General features: G+C 40.9%; 1 protein-coding gene across 1 annotated transcript in view; it reads left to right on the top strand.

Moving 5' to 3' along the window:
* BTBD19 (BTB domain containing 19) overlaps positions 1–24,659 on the top strand; it is a 70,215-nt gene that overhangs the window by 5,595 nt on the left and 39,961 nt on the right. The window contains exons 2-3 of the mRNA XM_063427709.1: positions 16,130–16,358; positions 18,110–18,163. Coding sequence (XP_063283779.1) covers positions 16,130–16,358; positions 18,110–18,163 — 283 coding nt within the window. The remainder of the gene's footprint in view (positions 1–16,129; positions 16,359–18,109; positions 18,164–24,659) is intronic.

Here is a 24,659-nt window from a genome sequence, read left to right as displayed (position 1 = left end):
ACTGTTCGGGACATCACTAATTGTGAGTTATAACCTGTCTCATACCATACCAATATCACGGATTGGCGGCATTGAGAGGGTTAGCGCACTCAGCTGATGCACTCAGTGGAGCATAACGCTGCTCTGTCATTTCATTATTGGGGGCCGGGCTGCAGTCTGCCTGAGACTGAACATCACTGCTGACCGGTGAGGAAATTATTTAACATTGATGCAGGACCTGGTGCTCGTGGGCTCGATGCACCATAATTACTTCAATCATTTGCAGTAGTTATGGTGCATACAGTCTTATTTTTTATAAGATGTCAAAATCCCACACAAGGGTTTGTTCAGTGTGTAGTGAGATGTTACATTTAAACAATAAAATAGCTTTTTTTGAGATAACATTTCCAACTCTGTTTTTAAATATTTAAAGGGACACTCAATGGGGCTGACAGTCTTTTCAATTTATTATGTAGATAATGAATTGAAACTTGCAAAACCCTACACTAGAAACCTTTTGAAGTTACTACATTTGCAGCACATTTACAGAATTTTCTGCTTCTGTAGTAAGCTCTCACACACTAGTGAGTCTGAAAGCAGTCCTAGCCCTCCTGTGGTTTATATCACAAGCTTCCTGTCTCACGGGAGTTTATATTTCAGGAATCAGCCACAGTATCTCTCATGAAAATACTAAAACTGCTGTAAAGTGTATTGGACACCACTGTACTAATCACACCCTTTTTTTTTGTTTGTTTTATTTATCAGAATCTAAGAGGAGGTCTGTATTTTATTATGAGTGCACATGTCATATGATTACATTCCAGATAAGTATCTGGATGGCCAAGGGGTAGAATGGCTGAGAGTGCTGGGTTAAACCACCCCTAACATTGCTGTCCTAATCCGTGCCTCCCAGCCCATATTTGGGTCCTGTCTCAACTTCCTGAATTTGTTCCCTGGTGACCTGATTTCGGGGACAGTTGCCTGCACTCAGGACACTAGGGTAATGCAGAAGAGTACTGAATCAGTGCCCCCTGCAGGGCCTGCCCTCAGTGGTCTGACATTCTTGATTGGCAGTTGGTGTGGCATGCATTAATTCTGGTGGACATTCCACCAGAAATTCAGGGCGGACCCCCTTTCTTCCTCCAGTAATTCAGGCGGACCCCCTCCCTTTGGTGGTAAGATAAAGGCCTGAATTTGAATGCTGACAAAACCTACCACTAAACAAATGGTATGTCAGATCATAGGGACAGCATTTCAATATTATCTGCACCATAACTACTACAGAAATGTTTAATGAGCTTTAATAATAAAATATCTCCCAACACTAGGAGGGATGAAACAACCTGTCTTGCAGTTACGTGACTGCTGAAGTCCCCAAGGGAGTGGGCCCACCCACGCGATAAGGGTGTAGCGCCATTTAAAAAAGGAATGTGTCATGTGTCTGGTGTGAATGCACACGGGCTCTATGCCTTAAGTGCCCCATTAAAGAGCTCTGTCCGTGGTCTCAGTGCCCTGTTATAGAGCTCTGTCCGTGGGCTCAGTGCCCTGTTATAGAGCTCTGTCCGTGGGCTCAGTGCCCTGTTATAGAGCTCTGTCCGTGGGCTCAGTGCCCTGTTATAGAGCTCTGTCCGTGGGCTCAGTGCCCTGTTATAGAGCTCTGTCCGTGGGCTCAGTGCCCTGTTATAGAGCTCTGTCCGTGGGCTCAGTGCCCTGTTATAGAGCTCTGTCCGTGGGCTCAGTGCCCTGTTATAGAGCTCTGTCTGTGGGCTCAGTGCCCTGTTATAGAGCTCTGTCTGTGGGCTCAGTGCCCTGTTATAGAGCTCTGTCCGTGGGCTCAGTGCCCTGTTATAGAGCTCTGTCCATGGGCTCAGTGCCCTGTTATTGAGCTCTGTCCGTGGGCTCAGTGCCCTGTTATAGAGCTCTGTCCGTGGGCTCAGTGCCCTGTTATAGAGCTCTGTCCGTGGGCTCAGTGCCCTGTTATAGAGCTCTGTCCGTGGGCTCAGTGCCCTGTTATAGAGCTCTGTCCGTGGGCTCAGTGCCCTGTTATAGAGCTCTGTCTGTGGGCTCAGTGCCCTGTTATAGAGCTCTGTCCGTGGACTCAGTGCCCTGTTATAGAGCTCTGTCCGTGGGCTCAGTGCCCTGTTATAGAGCACTGTCCGTGGGCTCAGTGCCCTGTTATAGAGCTCTGTCCGTGGACTCAGTGCCCTGTTATAGAGCTCTGTCCGTGGGATCAGTGCCCTGTTATAGAGCTTTGTCCGTGGGATCAGTGCCCTGTTATAGAGCTTTGTCCGTGGACTCAGTGCCCTGTTATAGAGCTCTGTCCGTGGACTCAGTGCCCTGTTATAGAGCTCTGTCCATGGGCTCAGTGCCCTGTTATAGAGCTCTATCCGTGGGCTCAGTGCCCTGTTATAGAGCTCTGTCCGTGGGCTCAGTGCCCTGTTATAGAGCTCTGTCCGTGGGATCAGTGCCCTGTTATAGAGCTCTGTCCGTGGGCTCAGTGCCCTGTTATAGAGCTCTGTCTGTGGGCTCAGTGCCCTGTTATAGAGCTCTGTCCGTGGGCTCAGTGCCCTGTTATAGAGCTCTGTCCGTGGGCTCAGTGCCCTGTTATAGAGCTCTGTCCGTGGGCTCAGTGCCCTGTTATAGAGCTCTGTCCGTGGGCTCAGTGCCCTGTTATAGAGCTCTGTCCGTGGGCTCAGTGCCCTGTTATAGAGCTCTGTCCGTGGTCTCAGTGCCCTGTTATAGAGCTCTGTCCGTGGGCTCAGTGCCCTGTTATAGAGCTCTGTCCGTGGGCTCAGTGCCCTGTTATAGAGCTCTGTCCGTGGGCTCAGTGCCCTGTTATAGAGCTCTGTCCGTGGGCTCAGTGCCCTGTTATAGAGCTCTGTCCGTGGGCTCAGTGCCCTGTTATAGAGCTCTGTCCGTGGGCTCAGTGCCCTGTTATAGAGCTCTGTCCGTGGGCTCAGTGCCCTGTTATAGAGCTCTGTCCGTGGGCTCAGTGCCCTGTTATAGAGCACTGTCCGTGGGCTCAGTGCCCTGTTAAAAGGCTCTATCGGTGGGCTTTGTGCCCTGAGTGACCTGTTGAAGCGCTCTGTCCGTGTGCTCTATGCCCTGAGTGTCCTTTTGAAGTACTCTGCCCGTGGGATTAATACCCTAAGTGCCCTGTTTACATGCTCAAAGGGCAATTCATACAGCACAGGCACATCCAAATATGCTTTCTGAGGACATTTCCCTGGTGGTTGAGTTGTGATGATACAATGAGCTGTAATAATATAATAAGCTGTAATTATACCATGATCTGTAATAATACAAGGGGCTGTAATAATACAATAAGTTGTAATGATACACAGAGCTGTAATAATGCAGTGAGCTGTAATAATGCAGTGAGCTGTAATAATGCAGTGAGCTGTAATAATGCAGTGAGCTGTAATGACACAACAAGCTGTAATAATATAATGAGCTGTAATTATATAATGAGCTGTAATTATATAATAAGACGTAATGATACCATGATCTGTAATAATACAATTAATTGTATTGATACAAGGGGCTGTAGTGGTTATGGTGCTTGGAGTGTCCCTTTTAAGTTACTTTTTAAAACCTTCTTTGCCCTTTATTAAAAAATAAAATACAATTCACATATACAATATTTATTTTATATAAACAAAAGTTTGTTTAATAACACATTTACTGTCCCATTGTACAGCGCTACGGAATCTGACAGCGCTATATAAATAATAAAAATAATGCCTGTGAAGTCAGTGTGAGGGAGCGATGTATGGAAGGAGTTAATAATGTCTCACTAGCCTGCCATTCTCATCCTCACTGCAATCATACTTGTGGTTAGATTTTTTTTGTGAAACCAGAGTCTAAAAAGGGAGCTGTAAATATCATGATTTGCAGAGCTGGTGGAAAACTCTGCGTGTGATAGACTTTCACGCCTGCAGCTTCCAACCGCCTGACAAAACTGCTTTTACTTTAAATTAAAAAACAAACATTTAAATGCAAAAAAAAGATGCAAACTATGCAATTATTATTGACCGTGTTTCTATAGTTGAGCTGGAATGCATCCTTATCGGCGCAATATGAACATTCTTGTTAGTGATGGCCAATTGAATACGTTTCATGACATGCTGTCCATGCGCAGCTGTTACTGCAATTCGCCAACCCAGTGTCCTCTATGAGAAGCTAGGGACAGACACATTTTAATGGTATGAAATAGTAAGAGTAACAAGAAGAGATAAATCCGGTATTACAGGAAGTGAGCCGAGTTATGGGGTGCAGAGACAGGACAAATGAAAGACAAAGCGAGGACAATAATACAAAATGCAGTGCAACACCAATCAGAATCTCCAAACAGAGACACAGTGAATCAGTGCATCTCTAAGTGTGGAGACGCTGGACTAGGAAGCACCTCTAGTGGCCATCTGAGTAACTGCACCTAGAGGTGCCACTAGGCAGCAATATAAATACTACCATGTCCCTGAAAATGCCGTATTTACAGTGCTACCACTGCAGGGACAGACAATAGAAACTATATACGTTCTGGTGACTATAGTGTCCCTTTAAATAGGCTGGTGGGGAGGGGTAAGTACCAAGAGCCTTGGCTAGCGTGCTCTGTTATCCAGTGTAGCGTTACTTATCCTCTGTTGGAGCTGCGCGTGGTTTGGGGGCGCCGGCATGACGTGGACCAATCACAGATAAGGTTATTTAAACACCCCTGGTCCTATATAATGTGCCCTATTGTGGTTTCTGTCCCAGGACCCTTTAGTGCACTCCTTGTTCTCTTGTATTATCTTGGGCTTCATTCTGACTCTGCGTTTATCTTTAACCCTCTCCTGTATTGTTACCTGTCTGACTGATTACCTACCATGTACCTGACTCTGGCCAGTTCTCGTTTTGGCAGTTTCTCCGTTACCCTCACCTCAGCTCGTTACTGACTACGCTTATTCTCTGTCCTACATTAAGTCCGGCCATTCTAAGGCCCAGCTCTGCGTGTTGGGGTATTACGCCGGGACATCCAGTTAGCCTTAATAGCAGAGCTGCAGGAGCGGTTATATAGAGTTTAAAACTCAGTGCTGTCCCAGATCCTCTAGTGTCTGTGTGAGACTGAACTGGAAGTGGAAGGGATCACTGATTACACATGTTACACAGCTCATTTTAATATTACAGCTCATTTTAATATTACAGCTCATTGTATCATTACAGCTCATTGTATCATTACAGCTCGCTATATCATTACAGCTCGCTGTATCATTACAGCTCGCTGTATCATTACAGCTCATTGTATTATTACAGCTCATTCTATCATTACAGCTCACTGTATCATTACAGCTCACTGTATCATTACAGCTCATTGTATCATTACAGCTCACTGTATCATTACAGCTCATTGTATTATTACAGCTCATTCTATCATTAAGGCTCACTGTATCATTACAGTTCATTGTATTACAGCTTATTGTATTATTACAACATCTTGTATCATTACAGCTCATTGTATTATTACAGCTCATTGTATCATTACAATTCACTGATTAAAGCTCACTGAGTTATTTCAGCTCACTGAATAATTACAGCTCATTGTATTACAGCTTACTGTATTATTACGGATCAATGTATTATTACAACCTATTATATTAGTTTATTGTGATATTACAACTCATTGTATCATTACAGCTTATTATGTAGTGTGACAAGTTATCTAACAATAATTTACCATATTCAAATAATAACTTGAAACATGTAACCTTATAAACTATCACTTTCTTTTACATTTGCTTAGTGTGTGTGTGTCTGTGTTTGTCTGTGTTTGTCTGTGTTTGTCTGTGTTTGTCTGTGTGTGTTTGTGTGTGTGTGTCTGTGTGTGTTCTCATGTGCTGGTGAGCAATGAAATGCCCGGTTACTGTGGTAAGATGTGATGTAGCCACTGCTGTATAAATTAACTAGAAACGCGTGGGCACAAACACCAACTGACGAGCTTAAATAGAACATTGTGAGGTTGAATTTGCACTTTCTTCTGGACTGCCCAGAGTAATGTTTCCATACCTGAACTCCGCTTTGTTAACAGGGCTGACTTGTTGATTTTGTTATATTAGTTCCAGATATTTTGCCTTAAAAAGGGTTACTTTTCATCAACTTAAAAATGTTTCAGTCCTGAGTCTAACCGACAGGTGCGCAAGTTGGATTGTTTTTTAGAAGATCCAATCTTCCCTTTCTCATTGAAACTATCAAGATCTTATCTTGTTGCACAACAACACTATTCAACGGACAGTGAGCCTAAACAATACGAACCTGCTAAAACCACAGTTTCAGTTTGTGGGAGCTGCGCCTTTCTGTCGGTCTCGTATACACGTAGTACCTGGAAACTAGCAAAAGTTAAATGGATCCTTTCTGGTTATATCATTAGACCTTATTATATAGTCATTTCTGAACCCCTGGCTTTGCCATTTTTACATTCTGCCTCGATCGTACGCGACAGCGCAGAGGGGAGATAAGCCAAGACGTTGCTAGGGGGAAAAGATAGAGCCGACACGGATAGGAGCAGAGGTGACACGGATACAGTCATCATTTTTACAGTGCACATCCCATCCCATTGTACGGCGATACGGAACTTGTTGGCGCTTTATAAATATTAATATTAATAATAATATGGAATTATTGGTGTCAGCTTAAATATCAGCCAGCAATAAGTAAGAAACCCAGCAAAGTATGGTGTTTGGATCTTTATCAAACTCTATAAAATCACCAAAATCTCTCTGACCTCTTTGCGTAGGAGGCCGTAAGGCACTCTGCAAGCTGGCAGATTCTTATCGAAGAAATAATAAACTGACACCACTATACCACTATACTATTAAACCACTATACTAAGGAACCACTATACTATTAAACCACTATACTATTAAACCACTATACTATTAAACCACTATACTATTAAACCACAATACTAAGGAACCACTATACTATTAAACCACTATACTAAGGAACCAAAATACTATTAAACCACTATACTATTAAACCACTATACTAAGGAACCACTATACTATTAAACCACTATACTATTAAACCACTATACTATTAAACCACTATACTAAGGAACCACTATACTATTAAACCACTATACTATTAAACCACTATACTAAGGAACCACTATACTATTAAACCACTATACTATTAAACCACTATACTATTAAACCACTATACTATTAAACCACTATACTATTTAACCACTATACTATTAAACCACTATACTAAGGAACCACTATACTATTAAACCACTATACTATTAAACCACTATACTATTAAACCACTATACTAAGGAACCACTATACTATTAAACCACTATACTATTAAACCACTATACTATTAAACCACTATAATATTAAACCACTATACTATTAAACCACTATACTATTAAACCACTATACTATTAAACCACTATACTAAGGAACCACTATACTAAGGAACCACTATACTAAGGAACCACTATACTATTAAACCACTATACTATTAAACCACTATACTATTAAACCACTATAATATTAAACCACTATACTATTAAACCACTATACTAAGGAACCACTATACTATTAAACCACTATACTAAGGAACCACTATACTATTAAACCACTATACTAAGGAACCACTATACTATTAAACCACTATACTATTAAACCACTATACTAAGGAACCACTATACTAAGCAACCACTATACTATTAAGCCACTATACTATTAAGCCACTATACTATTAAACCACTATACTATTAAACCACTATACTAAGGAACCACTATACTAAGGAACCACTATACTAAGGAACCACTATACTATTAAACCACTATACTATTAAACCACTATACTATTAAACCACTATACTAAGGAACCAATATACTATTAAACCACTATACTATTAAACCACTATACTAAGGAACCACTATACTATTAAACCACTATACTATTAAACCACTATACTATTAAACCACTATACTATGGAACCACTATACTATTAAACCACTATACTGTTAAACCACTATACTGTTAAACCACTATACTATTAAACCACTATACTATTAAACCACTATACTAAGGAACCACTATACTATTAAACCACTATACTATTAAACCACTATACTATTAAACCACTATACTATTAAACCACAATACTAAGGAACCACTATACTATTAAACCACTATACTATTAAACCACTATACTATTAAACCACTATACTATTAAACCACTATACTATTAAACCACTATACTATTAAACCACTATACTAAGGAACCACTATACTATTAAACCACTATACTATTAAACCACTATACTATTAAACCACTATACTATTAAACCACTATACTAAGGAACCACTATACTATTAAACCACTATACTATTAAACCACTATACTATTAAACCACTATACTATGGAACCACTATACTATTAAACCACTATACTATTAAACCACTATACTATTAAACCACTATACTATTAAACCACTATAATATTAAACCACTATACTATTAAACCACTATACTAAGGAACCACTATACTATTAAACCACTATACTATTAAACCACTATACTATTAAACCACTATACTAAGGAACCACTATACTATTAAACCACTATACTATTAAACCACTATACTATTAAACCACTATACTAAGGAACCACTATACTATTAAACCACTATACTATTAAACCACTATACTAAGGAACCACTATACTATTAAACCACTATACTATTAAACCACTATACTATTAAACCACTATACTATTAAACCACTATACTAAGGAACCACTATACTATTAAACCACTATACTATTAAACCACTATACTATTAAACCACTATACTATTAAACCACTATACTATTAAACCACTATACTAAGGAACCAATATACTATTAAACCACTATACTATTAAACCACTATACTAAGGAACCACTATACTATTAAACCACTATACTATTAAACCACTATACTATTAAACCACTATACTATTAAACCACTATACTAAGGAACCAATATACTATTAAACCACTATACTAAGGAACCACTATACTAAGGAACCACTATACTATTAAACCACTATACTATTAAACCACTATACTATTAAACCACTATACTAAGGAACCACTATACTATTAAACCACTATACTATTAAACCACTATACTATGGAACCACTATACTATTAAACCACTATACTGTTAAACCACTCTACTAAGGAACCAATATACTATTAAACCACTATACTATTAAACCACTATACTAAGGAACCACTATACTATTAAACCACTATACTATTAAACCACTATACCGTTAAACCACTATACTATTAAACCACTATACTATTAAACCACTATACTATTAAACCACTATACTATTAAACCACTATACTATTAAACCACTATACTAAGGAACCACTATACTAAGGAACCACTATACTATTAAACCACTATACTATTAAACCACTATACTATTAAACCACTATACTAAGGAACCAATATACTATTAAACCACTATACTATTAAACCACTATACTATTAAACCACTATACTATTAAACCACTATACTATTAAACCACTATACTATTAAACCACTATACTAAGGAACCAATATACTATTAAACCACTATACTAAGGAACCACTATACTAAGGAACCACTATACTAAGGAACCACTATACTATTAAACCACTATACTATTAAACCACTATACTATTGAACCACTATACTAAGGAACCACTATACTATTAAACCACTATACTATTAAACCACTATACTATTAAACCACTATACTATTAAACCACTATACTAAGGAACCACTATACTAAGGAACCACTATACTATTAAACCACTATACTAAGGAACCACTATACTAAGGAACCACTATACTATTAAACCACTATACTATTAAACCACTATACTATTAAACCACTATACTAAGGAACCACTATACTATTAAACCACTATACTATTAAACCACTATACTATTAAACCACTATACTAAGGAACCACTATACTAAGCAACCACTATACTATTAAACCACTATACTAAGGAACCAATATACTATTAAACCACTATACTATTAAACCACTATACTATTAAACCACTATACTAAGGAACCAATATACTATTAAACCACTATACTATTAAACCACTATACTAAGGAACCACTATACTATTAAACCACTATACTATTAAACCACTATACTATGGAACCACTATACTATTAAACCACTATACTGTTAAACCACTCTACTAAGGAACCAATATACTATTAAACCACTATACTATTAAACCACTATACTAAGGATCCACTATACTATTAAACCACTATACTATTAAACCACTATACTATTAAACCACTATACCGTTAAACCACTATACTATTAAACCACTATACTATTAAACCACTATACTATTAAACCACTATACTAAGGAACCACTATACTATTAAACCACTATACTATTAAACCACTATACTATTAAACCACTATACTATTAAACCACTATACTATTAAACCACTATACTAAGGAACCAATATACTATTAAACCACTATACTATTAAACCACTATACTATTAAACCACTATACTAAGGAACCACTATACTAAGGAACCACTATACTAAGGAACCACTATACTATTAAACCACTATACTATTAAACCACTATACTAAGGAACCACTATACTAAGGAACCACTATACTAAGGAACCACTATACTAAGGAACCACTATACTATTAAACCACTATACTATTAAACCACTATACTATTAAACCACTATACTAAGGAACCACTATACTAAGGAACCACTATACTATTAAACCACTATACTATTAAACCACTATACTAAGGAACCACTATACTATTAAACCACTATACTATTAAACCACTATACTATTAAACCACTATACTATTAAACCACTATACTATTAAACCACTATACTAAGGAACCACTATACTATTGAACCACTATACTATTGAACCACTATACTATTGAACCACTATACTATTGAACCACTATACTATTGAACCACTATACTAAGGAACCACTATACTATTAAACCACTATACTATTAAACCACTATACTATTAAACCACTATACTATTAAACCACTATACTATTAAACCACTATACTATTAAACAACTATACTATTAAACAACTATACTAAGGAACCACTATACTAAGGAACCACTATACTAAGGAACCACTATACTAAGGAACCACTATACTAAGGAACCACTATACTAAGGAACCACTATACTAAGGAACCACTATTCAACAAATAAAAGGTAAAACACCCCGTACCGAAACGGGCTGCTCTCCTTTAAACCACCCCAGAAACAGCGTCTAAGAAAAACAAATACATTTTATTAAGTAACCATTAAAAACAAGTCACCTAGGAACTCCTATGGCAAGCCTATTAACTGCAAGGCTATAGTAACAATTGCATATGAACAATCACTGGTAGTTGTAGCAATTAAACTTGTACAAAGTTACTGCTAAAAGTGAAATTTGCAATAAAGGCTAAGCCTTGCAGAAAGTCAGGGCTTGCAGGGTTACAAGCACTTAGTAGAAATCGAAAGGATAGGGGAGATAATATACATTGAGAAGAAAATATATAGAGTAGGAATGTTATAGCAATGTTGTAACGTAAATCCAGTCAAAAACAGGAGAGAACTGGAAAGAATTAAATAACCTAGCAAAAAAAATCCCTACTAGGGCTCACCCCAGCGTACTGAGCCAGACCCAATCAATCCCAGAAGTGGCTATGACACCCTAGCAACAGGAGTACACTAAGGTGTAGAAAACAAAATAAACAAAAATCACATCGGTGAAAAATGCCCTGCCCGACGCGCGTTTCGGCTGAATAACCGCCTTTCTCAAGGGCAAGATAGACTGCTTAGAGCTCACCCGTCCTCCGTGTTAAATAGCTCCTGTGTGTCTCCCGCCGGCTCTCGCTAAACGCCATCAGCCGGTATCATCCAATCATCTCATTACGAGTGATTGAGTGATTGGATACTGCGCATGTCTCGTGGAATGACATGCGCACTAACGAACTAGTTACACATTCTAAGTTTGGGGCGCATGTGCAAATGTGAACTGATGATGTGAACAGATTCTATGTTTGGCACGCATGCACAAAGGGTCCACGAGACATGCGCGAAGGGTCCACGAGACATGCGCAGTATCCAATCACTCGTAATGAGATGATTGGATGATACCGGCTGATGGCGTTTAGCGAGAGCCGGCGGGAGACACACAGGAGCTATTTAACACGGAGGACGGGTGAGCTCTAAGCAGTCTATCTTGCCCTTGAGAAAGGCGGTTATTCCGCCGAAACGCGCGTCGGGCAGGGCATTTTTCACCGATGTGATTTTTGTTTATTTTGTTTTCTACACCTTAGTGTACTCCTGTTGATAGGGTGTCATAGCCACTTCTGGGATTGATCGGGTCTGGCTCAGTACGCTGGGGTGAGCCCTAGTAGGGATTTTTTTGCTAGGTTATTTAATTCTTTCCAGTTCTCTCCTGTTTTTGACTGGATTTACGTTATAACATTGCTATAACATTCCTACTCTATATATTTTCTTCTCAATGTATATTATCTCCCCTATCCTTTCGATTTCTACTAAGTGCTTGTAACCCTGCAAGCCCTGACTTTCTGCAAGGCTTAGCCTTTATTGCAAATTTCACTTTTAGCAGTAGCTTTGTACAAGTTTAATTGCTACAACTACCAGTGATTGTTCATATGCAATTGTTACTATAGCCTTGCAGTTAATAGGCTTGCCATAGGAGTTCCTAGGTGACTTGTTTTTAATGGTTACTTAATAACATTTATTTGTTTTTCTTAGATGCTGTTTCTGGGGTGGTTTAAAGGAGAGCAGCCCATTTCGGTACGGGGTGTTTTACCTTTTATTTGTTGAATATTTTGCGCTATATGCAGGGTTATGCCCTTATTACCACCCCTATAACCCACTTCTCTCTGTACTCCCGATTAGATTTTCTATCTAGGAAGTACATTTAATGATTAAGGAACCACTATACTAAGGAACCACTATACTAAGGAACCACTATACTAAGGAACCACTATACTAATGAACCACTATACTAGTAAACCACTATACTAAGGAACCACTATACTAAGGAACCACTATACTAATGAACCACTATACTATTAAACCACTATACTGATGAACCACTATACTATTAAACCACTATACTATTAAACCACTATACTATTAAACCACTATACTATTAAACCACTATACTATTAAACAGCTATACTAATGAACCACTATACTATATAACCACTATACTATATAACCACTATACTATTTAACCACTATACTATTAAACCACTATACTATTAAACCACTATACTATTGAACCACTATACTATTAAACCACTATACTATATAACCACTATACTATTAAAAGGGACAATACATGAAAGTATGGTCCCCTTTAATTCGCAATGAAATTCTTTAATTGTAATTTGTGTAAATTAACCATTCTGGCGTCCCGTGCATTGCGACTGGGGTGGAGGGTTGAAAGGGGGCGGGTCAATGATGCAATAGGGTCACTGGGGCTGCCAAAAGGGGGTGAGTCTAACCAAATGATTGGCAGGTCAGCTAAGCATTCATGCACACCAGGTTACCTGTCCATCACACAGGCGTCCCACTGGTGGCACTGTTTCAACGCTCTCTGCAGGGTCCTAATGCTCTAAGCACCGTGCTAGCGGGTATGCTGATGCTTTTGGGCTATGTTTGTTGAGGATAGTTCTCTGGTGTCCTCAAAAGAGGGAACACAGAGAACAAAGTCCTGGTCATGGGACAGGACCTGAAAATTAGGATGGTTGGCAGGCCTGTTGTTACACCCCCCCGGCTGTCAATCAGATTACCGGTCCTGTTACTTCCTGGTTTGTTTAGCTCAGTGGAGATAAACTGAAGAGGCAGCAATTGCCCAGAGCCACGGTACTGATAGTATTATTACTGGGGAGCTCTGTGATACACTCAGACACATTACTGGGAGTATTATTGCTGTGGAGCTCTGTTATACACTCAGACACATTACTGGGAGTATTATTACTGCGGAGCTCTGTTATACCCTCAGACACATTACTGGGAGTATTATTGCTGTGGGGCTCTGTTATACACTCAGACACATTACTGGGGGTATTATTGCTGTGGGGCTCTGTTATACACTCAGACACATTACTGGGAGTATTATTGCTGTGGGGCTCTGTTATACACTCAGACACATTACTGGGAGTATTATTGCTGTGGAGCTCTGTTACACACTCAGACACATTACTGGGAGTATTATTACTGTGGAGCTCTGTTATACACTCAGATACATTACTGGGAGTATTATTACTGTGGAGCTCTGTTATCCACTCAGACACATTACTGGGAGTATTATTGCTGTGGAGCTCTGTTACACTCAGACACAGCAACAATATGGAGCTCCTAGAAAGGACACTAGGATAGAAAAAGAGGGATTCGGGCCCAAAATAGGGACTGTCCTTACGAAAAAGTGACAGTTGTGAAATATGTGACTTCCATACTACTCACGTGGCTTTTTGTGGGTTTTGGTAGCTGGTATTGCTGGTTTCTGTGAGTGATTGATTGATTTTGGTTTTGACCTTGGCTCTTGTGTCTGCTTCGATTAGCTTTTTAGTGTTCCCCTGACCTGGCCACCTTTTCAAGTTCAGGTCTCGCTGACGCTCTGTTTTCCCTCCTCAGAGGCATGTTGTTCAGCCTTGTTTTGTAAGGACCATTAACTTGTCTCAATGTCACTATCCATCTTTCTCATCTGTCAAATCTTTCTTTGTAGATTCCAACCTTTACTCCACAGGCGAGGGTTAGTTACATCCTGACAATAAGTCATGCAAAAATGTCATGAATGACAGCAAGATTGTATCTGTCCCAAATTATGTTCATTATTTCCTCTTATTTATCGGTATTTTAAAAATACAAATCCGACATGATATGTGGGTATGCTTGCTGCCATCAGATGTTGTAATACGGAGTGTTCTGGGAGCAGTATTCAGGTAAGTATATCTGTTGGTTGGTGACTATGTATCATGTATTTCTGCAGTCCGTAATGATTGCTGTTGACCGGTTTATATCTTCTCGTATCCCTCCTGTCGCACATCTCCCTTTGCCAATCTTTACATTGGGTTCCTGTACCTTGTGGGAAACAGTTCTAAATATTAACATTAAAATACAAAACTCGTAATGCTTCAACCTTTCATTAAATGTACTCCCTGATTCATAGGTTCAAACCTTTTCTGTCACTCTCCTCTGCCGGAGCCCTCTTTCTGTCCGCGGTTTACGTACGTACTACTCTCACTGACAGGATTATTTTTGGATAAGCCTTTTAAATGATTTAATATCTTTATATAAACTTTAAAAAATTAAAACATTTTGTGTCAAAATATAAATAAAAATTAAAAAAAATCTAAAAATCCATCATATATAAAAAATATTAAAATATAGATTTTTAAAGTTTATCCAAAAATATAAACCCACTTGAAAAACTCATCCAAAGGTATTAAATCAATGCCACAATTCGTGGCTGATCAGTAAACTTCACTCGCCTCCTTCCAGCTCTGCTTGTCCACATTCACTCGAGCCTCTTATGCCACTTGTTTGTCTTTCCTCTTGTCTTTTTATAGCTTATGTTTCCTAGATTGCAAGCTGGCCCAAGTCCCATTTACTTATAAAGGTTTTTAAGTGAAGAATAAATGCTTAGAATTGTCTATTACAAGTACTGATCTTTCACTACTGATTTTTGTGGGTTTCCTTGTGCGAGGCCTAGATTAATTTTCTTTTGGTCAATTTGAGAAGTTTTATTGCTCTGGTTTCCCAACCTATTCTCTGCACATGCCTTTTTATATAGCTGATTTGCGTGATGCTCAGGTATTTTCTTAGTGTATAAGTAATTTGCCACCACCAGGACTCAGAAGCTGTCCGGCACTGGATTTATACATGTGTGCCTCCAGGGATGTTTGATGGTGGCTCTATGAACAGATGTCTTTTAGGAAGTTTTTAATCTTCTGAAGAGTGTGCACTAGCTAATGGTAAAAGGCTGTTCATTTCTTGACCTCTTCATGAGTCCGCTGACACATTCTCTCTTTTCTCCCCACAGTGACGTCACATTCGTGGTAGGAAAGCGACGTCAGGTCATTCACGCTCATCGCTGCATCTTGGCCAGTCGTTGTAAGGTTTTCCATGGCATGTTCCTCAATCAGTTAAAGGAGAAGAAGTCCTCTGAGGAGTTGCAGGTTCCGTTTGTGTTGGCAGACATGAATCCCGATGTCTTCCTGGCCGTGTTGGAGTTCCTCTATACCAACAGTGTAACTCTCAACAGTGTCATTGTGAGTGCATTCTAAAGATTTTTACACAATCCTAATATCTTGCCTATTAGATACCTATATAATATATACATGGCATTTTTAAAACCTGTTTGTGGGCTTTGAACATCTTATCATGCAGTCAATGCTGCCATTTTCAATGCTCTTGAGTTAATGCAAACTTGTTTAAGGGTTAAGTATTAGGGCTTTGGTGATGCAGTCCTTCAGTGGACCCTATATCCTAAAAAAGCCTAAACACTACAAACCTTAGTCTTAAAAACCTCTAACTTAAACAGACTGATCTCTAAAATCCTTAATGCCAAACATATAAAAATAAATTCCTGATCAGCCCATGTATGGATTAACTCCAACAGTTAACTAAAAGATGGTGTTGCTGCCCTAATTAAAAGGATAGCCTAAACATTATAACCATTATAGCCATCTCTATTGGTTGTGTTTTCTAGAGTCCCCTGGTGCCATTCCCGCGATAAGAGCCAAAGAAAGTTCTTTAGAACAGTTTGACACATACCTGGACTGGCCTCTTCTTAAAATATCAAAAAACAAAGTTCCTACTTCTGCATTGGTGGCACCAAACCTGCCTGTGTTTTGATGGAATTCATTGGCTCAGAACATAAACCGACACTCTTGGCCAATAAATTCTTTGCAAATTGCAATGAAATTGATATATCTGTTGGCGAAGGGGAACCTCCATTATAGAAATAAATAAGAAGCGGGCTCGACCAGAGGTGCAAGGGGGAACCAATTAAGTGCCAAACTGTAAAAAGCCAGGGGACCGGGCACGGTGCAGCAGAACCAGATGGAAGACGATGTAGAAGGTACAGTCAGGGTTAATCTTACTGAGCCAGCATCAGGTTGCATAACATCACGGATATTGTCTTTTGTGTTTGACCCATTTATCACAAGGTTTTGTTATGTTCCACAGTTCAGTTGCTCAACTTCTATTCCTGTCTGATGCTGTGTCCAGGAAGTGGTTAAGTGACTGATGTATAACTGTGATTGCGATCAGCTCTTGCTTTGCTTTGTGTAATGGTTTATATCTTCAATGGGATGTGTCATACAGCACTGACCGCTGCTTTTCTTCATGCACAGACAGGACTGGAACTGTTGCTCAAGCTGGAAGAAATCACGTTGGCTGCTTTCAGCTTGTGATTAGCTCCAATCATAGTGTTAATGCAACTCCACAAAGTAGCCAATGTGTGTAACAGGGTGACTTTAGGGCTGCAGAGATTTTAGCAAAATTATAAGAAAGTTAGAGTTAGGAGCACAGAACAGATGAACACCAAATACAAAATGTTGTGCAAAACAATCCAAAAACAAGGCAGTATCTGTAAAACGCTCCTCCGTCCGTAACTGTACCCATTGTTTGAATGGTTGATGGGACCGATATTCCCAGAGGGAATATTGTCCACTCCTCTCACTGCCCCTTGTAATCACTAAAACATATTAATAAAATAAGTTAAAGAGAAAGTTTGTTGGTCATAGTAATTGATTGATGTCATTTTTGTATTTTTAAGAGTTATTTGAAAACCTTAGGCATTCACCTGTCCTGGACTGCATATCCCATAATTCCATTAGCTTTGCAGAGGATTATAGTACATAGCAGCTGTTGACAGCCACGGCTGGATGCTAAGTAAACAGAGCAAATTTTTTTGGGGGGGGGAAACTTGTTAGAAGAGGATCGCAGATTTTAAAGTTTTAATGGAAGGGTAATTACAAGGTTAAAAGGCTCACACTATGTTTTTTGATGTGTGCAGACCCTGGAGGTGCTAACTTCGGCCGTGGAGTATGGATTGGATGACCTGCGAAAGGTAATTTTTTTTGCTTCAGACATTTCCTAAGTACTGAGAGTTTTGTAAGGAGGGGGAAGTATCTTTTCTTTAAAAAAAAAAAATCATTTTTTTTTCAATAATATGGAAAAATTCAACAATTCAAATTTGATTTTACTCAAATTCACATAAAGGTTATTGTTGATGGTACTGTTATATGTTAACACTGGGTGGAAGTGTGTATTTAAATTGTAACGCATATTCTAATGTTGGCCTCATGTTTTTATCTCCGTGATGTGTTTTTATACATTATTTATTTATTATTGCCATTTATATAGCGGCAACAGATTCCGTAGCGCTTTACAATATTATGAGAGGGGATTTAACTATAAATAGGACAATTACAAATAAACTTACGGGAACCATAGGTTGAAGAGGACCCTGCTCAATCGAGCTTACATACATAATTATATTTCATTTAACAAAAAGTAATCTGTTTACATAGGAATTAGAAACTGCAATACAATGCATGCAGGGAGGGGTTGGCAACCACAAGGGAGGCATGGAGAGGTTTTGCACGTGGCTGATATAAATGATGTTGATGTCCTGTTCTATACTTCAAATAAATAGTTTTAAGCATTGTGTGAATGAATATACTATTCCTATAAGAGGACGTTATAATATGACAAAAACAAATAGTCTGTATCTTGATATATAAACCGCACTGTACTGATGAGCTGTGCAGGCTCCTGTTACAATGTTGGTTGGTTGAAGCAGTGCGTTGTGTGCACAGTGGTATTTGTTATTCAGCCCTACTGACATGTTGTCTGTGTCTATGCCTAGTTTGTCACTTTTTATTATCCCTTAAATACTTGTGAAATTATGTGTAATGGGGAATTGTGCAGGAAAAAAATATGAAACTGGAACAACCCACAGGAACATTTCATTTACAAATAAAGAATAGCTCAGCTTTCCGCAATGAAAGTGAAATGAAACATTTCTGGCCCATTCCTGGGAGTGAGGGATGTTCCTGATTGTAAAATATACGGTAGTTGTCTTTTTTTTAAATTTATTTAATATATGATTCTATTCCTTTACGATTATGTTTATCAGTCCAACAATCTGTTGGCTAGTGATTGCCCCCAGGGGCCGTGGCTGTTTTGTAGAACTTGCCTGGAATGTGGAATCCAGACTAGTAAAAAGGATTCTTTGAATGCCGCAATATTTCGAAGTGATTAGTGATATGCCCGAGATCGTGACTGCCATGAGATCTGACAAACTGCAGGACTTGGTTGTTTAATGAGCATCCATAAATAGTCTGTAACGGGATGCACAGCTACACGAATCATGGCATCAAATGATCTGTGATTGTGAGCAGACTGCGGGGTTTAATCAGGAAAATGTGGAGAATTATACGTTTTAGGCCGCAGTAGCTGAATTGGGAAAGAAACTGCTGTTTTTGTACCGCAGCTATTTTGAACAAAATTTTGCAATTCCTTTGTCACACGTCAATCTTCCACAATTCACATTATAGTAGAAAAACAACAACAACCCATTAGTTTATTTTTCTTTAAGGATAATAACTAACGGGGTTATTTACTCAATTAGCCGAAATGAAAGCATAGCTGATTAGATCATTTTGTCTATTTAGATGTAATATTCACCTTCAATTCACTTTGAGTTCTCACTGTAGTAAATGACCCTGGGATCATTCAGCAGCATAGCTGTAAAGCTAAAGTTGATAACACCGTATCGGTTTAGTTAACCAATCAATCAGAAGTTGCAGCCCTGATCCACGAGTCAGTAATACACAAAAAACACGTATACAAGTAAACCCTGTACCCGTAGTGGGGAGAAAAAAAACGAGTACTTCAAATTATGTGCGTCTATAAAAAACTTACAAGAATAGAATATAGTCTAGATCAGTGATGGCGAACCTATGGCACGCGTGCCACAGGTGGCACGCCGGGCCCTCTCTGTGGGCACGCGGCCATAGCTTTGCCATCACTGCAGAGTAGGCGCCTGCCTGCCCAAAACGGCAGGCGCCTACTCTGCTTCCGTGTCAGCAGGACCGGAAGCAGGGGGGAGGGATCGAGGAAGCAGCTCTCCCGTCCTCCCGCGAGCTGTGTGGAGCGTTGCCGCGCGTTACCATGGCAACGCTCCACACAGCATCGCGGGACCTGTATGCAGGACCTGTCCTGTCCTGCATACCACCACCGGACCACCAGGGATGACTGTGTTCCCCCCCTCCCCTTCACCAAAGGTAACAAGAAGGGAAGGGATACTGATTTAATAACTTACCCCTACTCCCACTACCCCCAGCACCCCTACTCCTTCTACTCCCACTACCCCCAGCACCCCTACTCCCACTACCCCCAGCACCCCTACTCCTTCTACTCCCACTACCCCCAGCACCCCTACTCCCACTACCCCCAGCACCCCTACTCCTTCTACTCCCACTACCCCCAGCACCCCTACTCCCACTACCCCCAGCACCCCTACTCCTTCTACTCCCCCTACTCCCAGCACCCCTACTCCCACTACCCCCAGCACCCCTACTCCCACTACCCACAGCACCCCTACCCCCAGGACCCCTACCCCCCCCACACACAGCACCCCTACCCCCCCCCCCCACACACACAGCACCCCTACCCCCCCCACACAGCACCCCTACCCCCCCCCACACACACAGCACCCCTACCCCCCACACACACAGCACCCCTACCCCCCACACACACAGCACCCCTACCCCTACACACACAGCACCCCTACCCCCACACACACAGCACCCCTACCCCCCCCCCCCCCCCCACAGCACCCTTTCCCCCAAACACACACAGCACCCTTTCCCCCAAACACATACACAGCACCCTTTCCCCCAAACACACACACAGCACCCTTTCCCCCAAACACACACACAGCACCCTTTCCCCCAAACACACACACAGCACCCTTTCCCCCAAACACACACAGCACCCTACCCCCCCACACGCACAGCACCCTACCCCCCCACACACACAGCACCCCTACCCCCCACACACACACAGCACACCTACCCCCCCCCACACACAGCACCCCTACCACCCCCACACACAGCACCCCTACCCCCCCACACACAGCACCCCTACCCCCCCACACACAGCACCCCTACCCCCCCACACACAGCACCCCTACCCCCCCACACACAGCACCCCTACCCCCCCACACACACACAGCACCCTTTCCCCCAAACACACACACAGCACCCTTTCCCCCAAACACACACACAGCACCCTTTCCCCCAAACACACACACAGCACCCTTTCCCCCAAACACACACACAGCACCCTTTCCCCCAAACACACACAGCACCCTACCCCCCCACACACAGCACCCTACCCCCCCACACACAGCACCCTACCCCCCCCACACAGAGCACCCTACCCCCCCCCACACACAGAGCACCCTACCCCCCCACACACACACAGCACCCTACCCCCCACACACACACAGCACCCTACCCCCCCACACACACAGCACCCTACCCCCCCACACACAGCACCCTACCCCCCCACACACAGCACCCTACCCCCCCACACACAGCGCACCCTACTCCCCCCCACACAAAGCACCCTACCCCCCCACACAAAGCACCCTACCCCCCCCCCACACAAAGCACCCTACCCCCCACACACTGCACCCCAACCCCCCACACACTGCACCCCAACCCCCCACACACTGCACCCCAACCCCCCACACAACATTACACACAGACACATACACTGCACCCCTCAATGCAGTATATGTGTGTGTGTTCAGCAGTCTTTATGTATTCAGCAGTGTGTGTGTGTGTGTATTCAGCAGACTGCGTGCGTGTATTCAGCAGACTGCGTACTCAGCAGTGTGCGTGTATTTAGCGGACTGTGTGTGTATTTAGCAGTCTGTCTGTGCCTCGGTGTGTGTGTTTGTATTAAGCAGTTGGTGTGTGAATGTGTTCAGCAGTCTGTGTGTATGTATTGCATTTGTTGGAGATACTAATATAAGCTTAATTTATATCATTATTTTACATTTTCATAATTTAAATCTCTGTTGTGTTCTTCTTTTAAAACAAAAGTTGTTAACTGTACGAGTAGTTTTTTCTAAACGTAAACCTCAGTATTCAGGTTTAATTGCCATGTTGGCACTTTGAGGGAAAAAAAGTTGGCATGTATTGCGGTTTGGGCACTCGGGCTCAAAAAGGTTCGCCATCACTGGTCTAGATAGTGGTAAAATTGGAATTTTTTGTTTTTAAGAAAAATGGGTCACTCACATTTAAAAGAGCCTGTATACTGGCTCTGTAAGTGATATATATATTACACGATACGGTAATGCTAATGAACATTTTAAATTTCCAACAAAGCAGGTTTATAAGAGGGAAAGCTGTATTTTCAATAACATGCCCTGGTTTCCTTAGCGCAAATTTGATATGCACATATCATATAAATGGGGATGCAGGTCACTGCTTGATCCAGTAATATAGCCATTCAGCCGGTACATTTTATCACCCATGTCTAATCACAGACAAGACTTTGAGGACAATAAACCTCTAACCATTTGTTTGTATTCCTTGTTTAGAGAAGAGATTTTATTACTGAACCATCTGTTGGGCAAGGAGCCCCCTTTTCAGAATCTTTAATATATTCGTGGACTCCACCAGCTGAATAACTGTCCTCCTGCCGTAAGGCAATGTCTTGGTATCACAGTATTAACTGCTGTTTCAGTGGATTGACTCTCAATGTATCAAAAAAATCCAACTGGAGATCTGCCGTCACCTTTTATTTATTTGGTCAAATCTCCTTAATATAAAATGAACACATTCCTTTTGCGTTAACGGCATTATGGTGGATCTAGAGCTGCTAAATGTAACAATATTTTTTCTGGACAAACAGAACTTCTTCTTTGTGCTGATGGGCAGTTAATGGAAAGTGCTTCCCTGCAGTATGCAGAGTTTGCATGCTTCTGGAATGAAAACGACTGATTGCTGACAGAGGGCTCCCAAAGGATCAGTTTGTTTCCCTCCTGCAGCGTGTGAATGCTACTTACCGCAGGGAAGCAATTTTTTGATTTGTGGTATTTCTGTCCCGGAAAGCACAGCAGATCTGGAAGCCCTAAGTGAGTGTACCCTTACCCTGTACTTCTATTTTTACTCTCGAAATGTCCATTGTCTTCTCTCGCTATGCTCGGGATGAAAGCAAACTGTGTTCTATTAATAAAGCCACAGGAAATGACTGCAGAACGGAAAAGGGACTCTGGTGCCAAAATTTGCACAGCTGTTGAGAAGACTTCCTTCCATCGAGGATCACAATCGCAATGCTTGCCTTTTATTAATGCATTCTATCTTAAATGTATACTAATGATCAGCATTTTCATAAACGTGTTTTGCAAAGAAAACTTTATTTTTAATTCTTGATGAATTGAACAAAGCAGAGCAGGACAATACAAACAGATTTCCAATTTATTGGGAGGCTAATTCGTAGATATAATGAGCGCAGCAAAACACAGTTATATTCACTCAACTATTTACTGATCATAGAACTGCAAACGTTGGGCAGAGAAATGTGATCTCGAGGAATTCTCCAATAGTCCCAGCTTGGCTACTTTCCAGCTGACCACAAATTCTAGCATTTATGCAATAAACCTCACCGTGTAATAAAAATTGAATATTTTACAGAAGTCCGCAACGGAGAGGAAACTTGGGGCCAGAATTCGCTCAGCTGTTGATACGATAATGAAATAAAATGACGAAACGTGATTAAGATCATTTAAAACATTACAGATTGCACATGTGGTCTACTGTTTGAGGGCTAAGCAGCTTTTGAGTCAAATGATTTTTAAATTATTTTTTTATAAGATTACTGGAAACATACATGCCATACTGTGCATCAAGTAAGCTGGAGACTTTGGACTGGAGGAGTCTGGTACAAGTTGGGCACACTTCTCCCTGATAGGATAAAAATGGTATCTCAGAGGAAGGGGATGTATGACTGCGTCCAGCTCTGATTTATCCCCAGCCACCACTGAATGCCATTGGCATGTGGATAGTTTAGTTGTCTTTGAACTAAGAGAACCATTGGACATAGGCTGATTGAATTGCTCTTACTGTACAGGTCAGGGGAAGTCTGGCAATTCGGGGGGTGGGGAGGGAGAGAAATTGCCTCCATGGCCACTAGTATAGAGGGGCTGTGGCCCACAGCATCGCAGCATTAGCTTTCTTCTGGTTAAAAGTAGAGGGAGATGCGTTAGGATATTTGCTAGCAGAGTACTGCAGAGTGAAGGAATTGTGCAGGGCATGTGTGGGTAGTCTGTTTGGGTTTCAAAGCATACTTGCCAATTGTCCCTCCCCACCATCTGGGATGGAGGTGGGCAGGCAAGAATGCAGGCTGCACGGTGGGGTCCATCCATCAAAGTGCAGCCTTCCTGGCTAGACTCCCTAGAGAGGGTGGCCAGGCTTACTGACAGCTTGCCCCGTCCAGCAGACCATGCAGGGAGCACTCTATGCATGGTCCTTGTGTCATCGGAT

This window comes from Pelobates fuscus, chromosome 7, assembly GCF_036172605.1.
Source record: "Pelobates fuscus isolate aPelFus1 chromosome 7, aPelFus1.pri, whole genome shotgun sequence".
NCBI lineage: Eukaryota > Metazoa > Chordata > Amphibia > Anura > Pelobatidae > Pelobates > Pelobates fuscus.
The sequence above is the reverse complement of the archived record's forward strand: the minus strand, read 5'-3'. Positions and strand labels throughout refer to the sequence as shown.